The 12,939-nt window shown below is 43.0% G+C and overlaps 1 protein-coding gene across 14 annotated transcripts in view; it reads right to left on the reverse strand.

The window, feature by feature from the left end:
* tanc2b (tetratricopeptide repeat, ankyrin repeat and coiled-coil containing 2b) overlaps nucleotides 1–12,939 on the reverse strand; it is a 254,073-nt gene that overhangs the window by 67,959 nt on the left and 173,175 nt on the right. For 6 of the 14 annotated variants that reach the window (XM_078163099.1, XM_078163098.1, XM_078163097.1 and 3 more), the window contains 2 exons: nucleotides 12,351–12,467; nucleotides 1,962–2,110 (listed from right to left, as the gene is read on the reverse strand). In XM_078163099.1, coding sequence (XP_078019225.1) covers nucleotides 1,962–2,110; nucleotides 12,351–12,467 — 266 coding nt within the window. Of the gene's footprint in view, nucleotides 1–1,961; nucleotides 2,111–2,423; nucleotides 2,575–12,350; nucleotides 12,468–12,939 lie in introns of those variants that run through there. The other 8 variants (XM_078163101.1, XM_078163100.1, XM_078163103.1 and 5 more) reach the window with 3 other exon arrangements.

Below are 12,939 nucleotides of genomic sequence, written 5' to 3' on the forward strand. Positions count from 1 at the left end.
ATAGCGTGAAGGGTGATAAAAAACTAAAGCGTGTTTTTTGGCGCCAATTGTATTGAGTGTGCGTCTGGTGACATAATGAGATTTGAATGCAATGTTGTGAGAGAAAGAAAAACATTTTCCGTCATTCAGTCTGTAGGTTTTTGTCAACAAGAGTGAAACTCCTTGAGAAAATAGAGTTGTAACTTTCTCTCGAAGAAATCCAGGCAAAGAGAGGTCTTTCAGGAACGTCCTCAAGGCAAATTTGATTATGAAAAAACATGACTAGGTTAAACAAACTGTAATCTGAAGACAGGAAGTGGCGACAAATACTCAGTCATTGACTTCATTGTTTCAGTGCTGGCCCCAGTGTTGCAGTCCAGCCCAAAAACTCATGTAGATACATGTTAATATGAAGAACACACTTAGATACAGTCACACAGCAGAAAGGACCTGCCTTCTCTAAAGCTGTACCCGCTGATGATTTAACAAAACCCTGCACTCTTCAGCTCTGATTGGTGATGGAGTCCCCACATTACTGATGGAGGTTGCGCAAACATCCTACTGACACTGATTACAAAAAGGAGAATATTGTCAAAACGGTGGCAGCAACCGTGCTGACATCTAACCTGTAACAGTAAATAACATTTCAACTGCAGCTTGCTAGTTAGCTAGCTAGCTTGCTAATTCCCCTATGACTTTAAGCTAACGTTACAGTGGTCACAGAAATGAGACAAACAAATTGTCACTGATCTGACGACAGCAATGTGCCTTCCTACGCTGTGACAAGAGTGTGTGGATGAAGTATTGTTGTTATATTTTACTCATGTAGCAACTAGCTTGTTGGCTAGCTAGCTTGCTAATTCCAACATGCTATCATGCCACACCAGGCCCACAGAAAGTGCACCAGGCTTTGAAGCCAATGTTTGTAGTAGTGGCCACACAGTATAATTACCAGGCTACCATGACAGCTGCTCAGCCTTGCAGCAAATTTTTCCCAATGGCAACTTGTGGTATTGCAGCGAAATAATCGCCTGTGGCCAAAAAGCATTTTCCCCATTGACCACCATTATAGAAGAAACGTCTGTACAACTGTTGACAGGACACCTCAAACTGCAATCAAAGTCAGTTATGACTCTTTCTATTCTGAATTTTTTATCCATGGAAATTCTATATTTGTAGAACTTTCCCCGAGCAGAGAAAATTTAAAAATCTGTGACATTATTACAATGTAAAGTCAATGAGCCGAACGGTATGTCCAGTGGGAGATACACTACTGCATGTAGTAAGTGGGCCGCATATCACGCAAGTAAACCTGGAAGATAGAAACGTTTATGGCGTATGCGCCAAAAAGACTTATCCCCACTGAGTTACATGGCGAAAGAGACGTCTATAAATCAGTGGATACATTTTTGTGAGCATCACAACCTCGCAAAATAACTCGTTCCACATTCAGAATTTGATCCATTCAGTCCAGTAACATTTCTTAAGTCTAGAAGAGCCGCATAATAAAATAACTTCATCCTAGTTCAAGTTAGTAGAGTGCTAAACTGCAAGTCAGCTGTTTGGCTAGCAGAGGTTAGCCGCTTGGCTGCACCCGTCCAAGCTCGACCGCCGCAAGTCTCCAGTGCATTTGCTCTATTGGCGGAAGTAGTGCCCATCATCCCTGGATTATCCAGGTAATTTTATACGCGGCAGTTGAACCATTTTGGCTTCCAGTTCTCATAGGAATGAATGGGGCTCCACATTGTATCCAGTTGTCTTAATACATCCATATAATTACAGTGAAACAGGACTGTCAGCACCTTTTCATTTCAAAAGAGCAATGGCCAATAGGGAAACACCAACCCTCATGTCATCAGTCACTCCAACCAATGTAGCTTCATCACTCACACACTCAGGAACAGACTGTAGCGTTTAAAGGGCTGTTCTCACATGCTGTGGTCTATCAAAAAAAAAAAAAAAAAGTTCAGTGAGACCCTTACCTGTCTCGCCTCGGGTTCCTCCATGCTGTACTGGGTACCGGCTGGCCCCTCGCTCACTTTGTCTCCCAGAAGGAAACCCAGGCGCGTCATCAATGTGTTGGCTGCCTCATCCACCGACGGAGGGGGGCCCAGCTCCTGGCTTGACTCCCCTGCAGAGGCAGAAAGACGAGAGGAGGGAGGAGGTGGAGGGAGAGGGGGTGGGGGTGAGGAAGACATTGCAGGGGAGAGAGATACAGAGAGAGGAGGGAGAAAGAAAGAACAAATGTGTGTCAGTGGTGGGTAGGAGCAGAACAGTAGCTTGTTTTTAAGCACACACACACAAAAAAGGCTTCACGTCCACCACCTCTTTACCTAGAAACCCTGAACACACAGCGGATCTCGCTTTGCATAAACCACAGCAGCGATACCCGGATATAGGACACACAGCACCTGCGCTCAGGACAACGACATGAAACACTCTACCTGAGTTTCCCTGTGGCTCAGAGCTGTGCATTACCGGCACATTCCTCCACAGCTGGACATCTTTGCTGAAGTGTCTTCTTACATAAACTTAAAAATCCACTCAGCCACAACTACAGGAATCCTTGTTTACAAAAAAAAAAAAAAACATTCCACACTGACTCGCACAAGCCCTCCACACTGACGACAGCTCCTTCCGCACCGCTCATCACCACTGCAGCTCGTGTGACGTAATGAGATACGCCCTTCACCTGTGTCTGTGTGTGTGTGTGAGAGAGAGATAAAGAGAGCGACGGTGTGTGACTTTTCAAAACAAAGTGGGTGTGTATCCAGCTCTCTATCCTGTTTACACAGCTCTAAAGAGAGAAAAGAAAACACCAGCCTGCGTGATGATCAGATGATCAAAAACCACAAATACACACACACACACACACACACACATACACTGAGAGATTTCAGTTGCCAACTTTGCAACACGACCCGAGAAAAAAATCCCTTAATGACCTCATCTTGTAGCCCTGTTGCCTGGTTACTCTCCACCCATAACAAGCCCTCTTTGGTGGTGTCATATTTTTTAATAACACCTGGCTATCATGCCCAAGAGGTGCCTACTATATCAATTTCAATTCACTTTATTTACTGGAGTGTCACTCTCAGAGCTGAAGCTTCCACTAATTACTCACCCTGCTGGTTGTAAAAAAAAAAAAGGCAGAGTAACTAGTGGCTGAATTCAAACAGCTGTAATTGGATGTATAAGCCTGAGAATTGGCCCAGACATTAATGACATTGAAGCCAACAGCATGAGATGGCCGGTGTTTAAATAAACAGCAGTGAGACAGAGCAGCAGGGCCAGTTCTCCCTCTCTGCTCCGCTCCTCGCTCGTTTTCCTGCAGGGCAGGTCGGACCAGACTGGCAGGTAGCTACACGGAGTCCTGACTGACGACCATTAGAGAGTCTCAGCCACCACGCCACCTCTCTGAAGACAGACAGCTCGTCTAAAAAGCCCGTGGCCTCTCACTCGTCTGTTCAAAGACCTACAGACAGACAGGCAATCTTAAGCCCGGGCTCCCCTCTCCATTCGCTCATGGATGGACAGGCAGGGCACTGTCAGGATCCTCATTAGATTGACTCCAAGTCTCTCTGAGCAAGTGAGGAAGACTGACACCTTCTGAGGGAGGGAGAAAAACCTTTGAGGCACAATATGTTGCAGAGCCACAATGAAAAAACACAAGGGCTCACCACAAATGCTTCAAAGCTTTGACCAGTTGCCATGGTAATAGGCGTCCAAATCATTATTCGAAGGGTATAAATGAATATATATATGGTAAATGGGAAATGAACTGCACTTGTATAGCGCCTTTCTAGGCTTCTGACCACTCAAGGCGCTTTTACACTATGTCACATTCACCCATTCACACACTGGTGGCCAAGGCTACCATACACAGTGCATTCACACACACTGACACACCGATGGAACAGCCATTGGGGTTCAGTATGTTGCCCAAGGATACTTTGACATGCAGACTGGAGGAGCCAGGGTTTGAACCACCAATATTCCGATTGGTGGACGACCTGCTCTACCTCTGAGCTCCATATACAGTAATCCAACTATGTTCATCACGCATCAACATTCATTACTGTAAGTTATTCTCAGACAAAGACATTTAAATTTACTGACAGTTTTGCGACTTCAACTTGCTTTCATCTAATGTTCGTCACCAGCAGTCCAGCACTATCTAAACTGGGACAGTTTGACCATGTGTCAGGCATTCAGACATGCAAGATGTCGAAAAATCAAGTGTCTGAAATCATAGCTATAGAAACATAGATACCTAATTTGCCGCTGGATCATGCGTCAACATCGCCGCCATTTTGCAAAAAGCAAGACTTGGCTTTTAAACAAATGCAAGTAATCAGGGGAGCTGCTATTTTCCAGGATAAAGCACTGTAACATTTACATTTCTCAACCAACTGCAATGACACATTTTATATGAATGGGTTTTTATCTTTCCATCCATCCATCTTTCCTTTCTATCTCCAGTTCACAAGTTTATGGATATTTAGACTACAATCACTGCTGGGCGCTCAATAAAGTGTGTGTTAGGTTTAACTGAATTTCTTACTTGGTGGAAAATAATTCATTGTAATAAGGAACTGTAAAAACATACATTTGTTAAGATGATGATTTAACATGCTTATTTTCCCTGTAAAGACGTCCCTATATAATATAATTTAATGTGGAAGTTGATGACTTTACAACCAACTACTGTGCTAGCTAGCTAACGTTGTCTGCTTACCAACTTCTTTAACATATCAAAATATAGTAACTACTGCTCATTTTAGAAAGACCACATGTTCTTTGTTTATGTAATATAACATGGGTTAGATTGGGTCCTGTCTGCCACCAGTCACGACCCTTGGAAACTGAAGGCTCGCTAACATTAGCATGCTAGCAATGCTAACCATCTCTGGCCACCAGGAACATATATCTATAATCCACTGTCTGTTTTCTCGCAGTGACATTTCTAAAATGAGCAGTGGTGAAAGTTACTACATTGAAAAGTTGTCTAGGTTCATATTAAATCACATTACATAGGGACGTCTCCATAGAACCAAAGAAAATAAACCAAATCCATGCTTGATGCAAGCCAACGTACAGTAAGCATACACTCCACTCTTGAGTGTCCAGCAGTAATTATAGCCTCAACATCAAGATTCTAATTAACTGGAGACAAAACTTTATTTTTCTACCACATGTAGATCATAAAACCTCAAATATAAAAACAACTCACTGAAACCAGTTGGGGAAATATAAATCTTAAAGTGCTTTTTAAGCCGAAAAAATGACAATCCCCTGTTAGCTGCATTATGTACAGGTAAGTGTTGCTTCGTCCAGTGTGGCAGCAACGTTGATGTGTTGCTGCAACAGGCTGACAGTCAATTAGTTTCAAAATTTGCAAAGCTACCCCCCAAAAAGTTGTGCCACATTTACCAAAGGAAACTAGCATATCCAAAATCTACTGAGAGCTTGGCAAATCACCTGAACACTGCAAGTAACAGCTTAGCCGTCTTCTCCTTCTCTAGCTAATATGGCTTATGTTGCTAACATGCTAACAAAGTGGCTAACTGGCAGGTTATTTCAGGTGAACTGATTGAAAACTGTCCCCCATTAATCCACTCCTACCCCCACCACCACCACCACCATGCTGAAGCTTTGATTAATCATGGATATTTCTCAGTGAAGCTTTAATGCCCAAAACTGGTTTTCAGGATGGCTTCAAAAACCACACAGATGCAGCCAATAATGAGGTAATCACAGCACACATTAGGTCCAAAACAGCTAATTACCTACGAGGCTTGATGAGATGGATATAGCGGCTCGGTAATGCAGATGGATACACTTTATATGGAGGCGAATACATTTACAAGGGCCTCCAAGGTCACCGAATCCCCGAGCATCCCTTGAGGAAAAGCTCAGAACGCAGTAATGGAGAAGATGTAGGTAGATGGAATTACGGCTCCACCTCCTAACAGCTAATATCACAGGGGATGACTGAGCCGTCAGGAGGAGAAAATTGCAGGCGAACAGAAGCACAAACATTGCTGTTGTATATGCGTTTTGCATGTGTTGCCTGCGGTGCCCGTGTGTCTGGACATGGAGGCAGTGAAGGCTTCCCAGTTGACAGACTGGTCGTAGTAAGCAGTGAATACATTAGCACTGATTAGTCAACAGCTCCTGGGGGGGGGGGGGGGGGGGGGGGTGTTTGTGGCCGTGACCATGATCAAACAGGGGCTCTGTCTGTCTGTCTGTCTGTCTGTCTGAGTGTCCTTTCCAGTCATCTCTTTGTTTACCTCTCTGTTAAGTTCCCATCTTTTCTGTTCCCTTTCCTTTTTTTTTTTTGTTTAGCTCCTTACAACGGCATCTCTGTCGCAGCCAGCTGTTGGACAACCCTGTGCAGGGGCGAGCCGTCTGTGCTTCTTTTGATGTGGGAGCAAAATCTCTAATCTGGACGCCGGAGCCCACAGTAACTCCCTTGAGCTAAACATAGGCTGCTATATCCTTACGCACTCCAAAAAAAGCCCACAATGGACACAAACACATGATGAACCCAGTGGTTTGGGCATCTGTTATCCTGGAGCTGTCAAATAAAATCAAAATCTGAATGTTTGATAAACCAAAGACACAAAAATGTAAAATCACAGCACTTTGACATCATGTTTTCAAACATTCCTCTCGATGTAACGAACTCTGATAAGCTACTACCAAAGGGGACACATATATTAGCATAATGTAGGGGTTGTAGCGAGTTCTTTCTCTTTATAGTGCTTTTGTTCTTAAAATACACCTCCGAATCGCTTCAAAGCTACATGACAGCATCAAGATCCTAACACTCCCCTGAAGAGGAACTTCAGGCGGCTCTCATCACGGCGACACCACCAGATCCTTAACGATAAAATTTGAATACTGAAATAAAAAAAGGCATAAAACACATCTCTTATTTTGTTAAACCACCCCCCCCCCCCCAACACACACACACATATATAAAACACACACTCTCCTCTCCATTGGATTCCTGAGCTGCGAAGGAGACAGATGGTTGCCATAGCAACTATCTTTGCGCACAGCTAGGAATGTGTTTCTGTGCAAGCGCATCTGTTTCTCCCTGGCCGTCCACAGATCTGCCCTCACGCTCCGAGAGAGAGAGAAGGGAGAGAGGGAAGCATGTGTGCTGCAGGCGGGGGACTGGACAGGACGGCAAGATGGTATTAATAGGCCCGGGCTGCAGGTAAGATAGCACATACCATGTGGTGGCTCTTATTTCACCTACACCTGGACACTTTAACTTCCACCAAGGACAAGACCACAGAGAACAAAGACTATACAGGTTCCCAAAAGTGACCTGAGAGTATTTTTAGATGCAAGGCTCGAAGAAGAGGTGACATGTAGATTAAAAGGAAAAAAATCAATTTGCAGAGCTAAACAAAATGAAGATTAATGATAGACTGGTAACACTGAACATACTGTTACAGAAAGATACGCACAGGCGAGCATATCATCCAGAAAGCAGTGACTAATCAGGAGATCAGAGGAGTGAATTTCACATTCCTCATGTGCACAGTGGTGATCTTATCTACACAACAACATTTAGAGGTTTATACATGAAAGCATGTTAGGACTCTGGGTTAGCAGCGGGTGATATGATGATATCAGGGTTTAGGCTAGACTTTTTTTTTTTTTTTCCTGACGGCCAATATGGCTGTTTATATTCCAGGGTTTGGTCATATAGAACACTATGGACATATGGCCGTATAATAGCCTACCATTAAGAAGCGATAACACACTTGAAATTAAAATAACTTGAAAATAAGCTGAGTGAAGAAGTGGTGAACAGAGAGACTTATCAGAGGTTGAGTAGCAGAGGCAAAGGAGGAAAAGGACTCAGTGCGATAAGTATCACTGTAACCACCAAACCAACTATCAACCATTTGGCTCGCCATGATGGAGTGAAGCCTATCTCCGCTCTGCTCTACCAGGAGACCCGCGGTGTTTTGGAGGTCTCCCTGGAGAACGAGATCCCTGATGCTATCACCTAACTACACAGAGATGGCTAAGAGGGAGACCGTGACTGCAGTGGATGTGGCGTATGCTCTGGAGAGGCAATCTGTACAGCTTCGGCAGATGAAAAGATCCCAAAATCTAGTCTGCATAATTAAGATTATATTTAAGTTGTCTTGGCAAAAAGCTGGCTAACGTTAACCCTTTATACTGTGAGACCATTGTCAGACATTTTACTATGTTGTTTATGTTGCAAGAGCTGGTTTATTGACTATTTAATTGATTTTAACCTCAACGTGATGATATGTCAGGTATCCATTTTTTTTTTTTAGAATAAATAGTAAATGGTAAAAAGCTTTTCTAGTCCTCTGACTAGCCATTGGGAGCAATTTGGGGTTCAGCATCTTGCCCAAGGATACTTCGACATGCAGACTGGAGGAGATGGGGATTGAACCGCTGATCTTTGGATTAGTGGACGACCCGCTCTACCTAAACAATTTCTTAATTGTTTTTCCAAAACGTGTTACAGTAACGGCCCCAACTTTTAAATCCTTCGGCACTTTATCTTTTCTTTATCAAACTGTTTTCTTTGTAATTTTTTGTTGCATTTGGTACATTTTAAAACGGACAGTTCACCCAGAACTATTTTCTTTCTACCAAACTACACCTGACCACCATACCACTGCACATATATAAACAAAGCAAACATATCTGCTCTGTCCGATCTTAAGGGGGGACATTTATATTTCAGTTTTTTTGGTTTCATGATGCCGTCCCCAGACTTGTTCTCTGTCTTTGCAGATGATGAACTTGTTTCCATCCATCCAATCAGATTACATAAATGTAAACAGCCTACAGATGTAATTTTGGTTTGTTCAGATGCAGATGTGGCTCTTAATCCTCGATATGCTGCTTTCAGACACACTGCCCATGGCTTGTGTGCTACAATACAAGTTTGTTCACTCTGTCACTTGCTCTCCTGTTGGGGCTCAGCCTGCCAGTCACTGTCAATCAAACACAGACATCGATATCTCTGATATTTCCCCAAAGACCTGTTTCTTTATCTTTCCTGTTCTTTCTTTCTTTCTTTCTTTCTTTCAATGGTAAAAACCTATGCAAAATAAATAAAAAAATAACTGACTGCAAAAAGAAATGAGGACCAACTCAACTCCACTCAAAATCAAAGGTCCAGTCTGTAGGATTTAGAGCTGAAACTTCTCCTGAGTGCTTAAACTCCAGAGCCAGTGTTTCTTATTTTTAGGTGATTATAAACGTATAAAAATACGTATGAATACTACATACAATTTTGCCAATAGGAGCCCCTAAATCCCACACACTGGACCTTTAAGTCAACTATAAATGGACAGTGTAATATAAAATTACACACACGTTAATAAAGGCTTTTATCCGTGGCACCCACACCTCGTCAGGGAAGTTACTGTAGGAAGACTGAGCTCTAACATCATTAGAAAAGCCTTCACTGTGATGATATAAGGAGGACAGCTGCTGGTGAAATTTTACAAGCTATCTCGCAAAATATTCACAAACCATATTTATGAGACCACAAAGTTTCTTTGAGGCCATAAAAATCAGCTGATACTTGACTTCCTCTCAGGATCGCCAGACAGTGTCAGCAGCAGAGCGCTGACTGGCATGCGATCAGATGTTTAAGTCACTGCCCTGCTGCTGCTGTTGCTCATGCCAGGGAGCTCTTGTTAAGCGCTAAGATGTCCATCTGTCCACCTGGGAGGTGTGAGTCCTCACCCCAGGAAACTCATCTCATCCCTCTTGGTTCCTCTCCAGCTCGAGTTGTTATTGCGCAGACACAGAATTCCTGGTAGTAATCAACTGTTTTTCTTGCCTCAATGGCGCTAGAGATTACCATTTCAACCCTGAAATGTCACATCTACAGCAGCTCGTAGCAGCACATCACAACTGATGGGTATTTCCACAGTCTGTTTCACAGGATTACTGCAAAGCTTAGGCTTGGACAACAGTTTTTCACCCATTTGACTCAACGGCAAGCCAAGCCAGAGGTGAAGGGTCTATCGTAACCTCCTGCGACTCTGCATCCTCAAATGACGACATAACATGTTGGGTTTGCTGCACCTTATAGTTCATTTTACTTAACTTAGACCTGTTGTCCTCATTTGTGGACACTTATTTGTGCCATGTAGTGGCAGCAAAAGCACAATACACTAGTTCATGTAAAAACAAGATGGCAGCCATCTCTGCCAAATCAGTCTGCAGCCAATTCCGATACAAAAATAAGGTTGCAACGGTATGAGATTTTCAAGGTACGATAACCGCTTCAGAAAGTATTGCAGCTTCATGGTATGCTGGTACACGGTTTTACACAATTATTTACTATTATTATGAGTTACAAAGACACTTAAAGGAATAAAAACAGAGGGGTATCTTTAGTTAAACAAACATTTTATTACTGAAACTTGAACCCTTTTGTTTACGTGTAAAACTCTCCCTTTTGAAAATAAATTAAATAGAGGTAAGATTCTTGGGCTGGTCGATTTTTTTTGCACTACCATAGATGAGCAAATGTACACTGTACACAACAAGCTAAGATTAGGAAGTACTTGTTTGAGGACTTTTTACACAGGCCAATTAGGAGTGACGGACTGTTCCTACAAACTAAAAGGACATTCCTAGCTTGGAATATAGAGCGAGGGAAATTCATACAGAGTCACAAATTACACTACTTCTGGATATTTTGCATTATTTGGATTTTTTTAATTAATTTATTTTTTTGCACAGTCATGTTCAGGCATTGAAATGAAAAGTTTTGAACACTTTTAGACTTGGCCAGTGACCCCTAACCTGTAGAGTTACAAAACACTGAACAGATGTTGCAATTTTGTGTTTGCACAATGATGTTCAGGCCTTCAAATAAACTGTTTAATACTGACTTGTGACTACACAGATGCTTCCACTCTGTATTTCATCCCCTTTAACTCTGTCCTCACAGAATCTTGGTGCTCCTTCACAGAACAGGTTGTTGCTTCACACTCCCTTAATCAGAGCTGAACTAGGAAGACTGCCACTCTCTTACAGTGCTCCGTATACATGGAATAATCTGCAAACGACCTTAAACTTGGACACTCTGCCACGATTACGGCTGGTTAAATGCCTTATTTGTGATCTTGTTTTAATTGAGTGTGAATGCTTTTAAATATAAATCTATACATCATCCTGTATTTCTACTTTTAGCGATCATTTATTGCTATTGTTGTTGTTTTGTGTGATTTCATTTCTGTTTTAATTGACGTGCATGACGGTTCTTTGTTCATGCTCAGCTTCACTGAAAATGAGGGTCTTCCTCAATTGATTTCCCAAGTCCTATATTAAGGTTTGAATGAACGAATGAATTAAAAATAAACCCATTGTCTACATGTGAAGAATTTTTTTTTCCAAACTGCTCACTGTTCAAAGACAGTACGTAGTTTTTAATATTCTTATAAGGTCCTATTCATCCCAGATAGCTAGGCAAAGTTAAAAATGCAAAGCAAACAAAAGCTGGGGTCTCAGGAGGCGACGGTACCACCTACTATTAAGACTTATAAAAAGTACAATAAAAGTATATTCTAGCACGTTTCTAGAAACAGATCACCTACTTATAGCTCCCATTGAGCAGAGACTCAGCAGAAGAGGCTGGCACACGGAGAAGGCTGGTAGCACTCTGTCGACCATTTTCCTCCCAAAGTTACAACACTTAAGCCCCGGGACCTCCCACCACTATTTCTCTCATGTCTTCATCCAGCCCTGCGGTGTCGCAGCATCGTCCTGCTCTGCTGAGACGTCCTTAAAGCCACCAGAGGTCGAACCAACAAGACAGGTCAGGAAGCTAACACTGCACTTCTCGGTGGCAGCAGGAACGGGAGAAGCAAGATGAGAAAGCAGATATACTAGAACCAAATCTCAGCAGAGTGCTATCCTCTAGTGACCCGCTTTACTGTGCAAGGAGGGGAGAGACCAACGGGGGGGAGGTTTGACAAGGATAGATGGAGGTGGGGGGTTGAGGGAAATCTGGACTGTCCGCAGGATTACCGAGCAACCACCGACTGTGAAGTTAAACAGAAAAAACAGCACCTAAACAAGCTCCGAGAACACGGAGCAGAGTGAGGACGCAGCGAGGGAGGATTAGAGTGACAGGGAGGGAGGAGGCAATGAGGATGGACACTGTGGGCACCGGCAAAGCTGTTTCATTAACGACCTTAGCAATGCTTTACAGCAGCAGGCAGAGTAGCTACGAAAAATTCACCCCATCTCTGTGTCTCTCCACCGCATTCACAAACAGGAACCAACATGCAGGAAAGTAACACGACGAAATGAGGGATGAGCTGGCCAAAAAAACTTACCAGGGCAGTATGTGTCCAGGTCTGGATTCTTGGCAGTGGTGGAGGTGTGTGTAGGGGAGCCAAGCTCTGATTGTGGAATGCGAGGGCTCTCCACAAACTTTGCTTTCCGCAGAGGGGCTGGGAGCAGAAAGCATACACACATATAGAGAAAAGGAGACAAACATGTACACACACAGATCAGGGAGATGGAAGAAAGAGAGGAGTGACAGGGACAGGACAGAGAGGGAGGAGGAGGAAGACAGAGAGCTTATGAACTTGAAGCACACTGATAAAATGAAAACATCCTGAGGGCTATCTTAGGTAGCTTTGGGTCAAGTAAAGCTAATGCATTATTAAACAAGCAGCACGGGGACTAATACAGCAGCAGGACCTCAACCAACCACTGAAATGTGAAAACACCGCCATGTACCGGCCTACATTTCACTCACAACACTTGCAAAACACAAAACAACAAGGACCTTTTAGCTGAGAAGATGGATTATACAAAAAAAAAATATAATTGTTGTGTCTATTTGTTCAGAGTCATAATCACACCAAATGCGAATCAGATCCATTTTTGGAATGTTCTCGCGCCTGACTCGAGCACAAA

This window comes from Epinephelus lanceolatus, chromosome 21, assembly GCF_041903045.1.
Source record: "Epinephelus lanceolatus isolate andai-2023 chromosome 21, ASM4190304v1, whole genome shotgun sequence".
NCBI classification, from domain to species: domain Eukaryota; kingdom Metazoa; phylum Chordata; class Actinopteri; order Perciformes; family Serranidae; genus Epinephelus; species Epinephelus lanceolatus.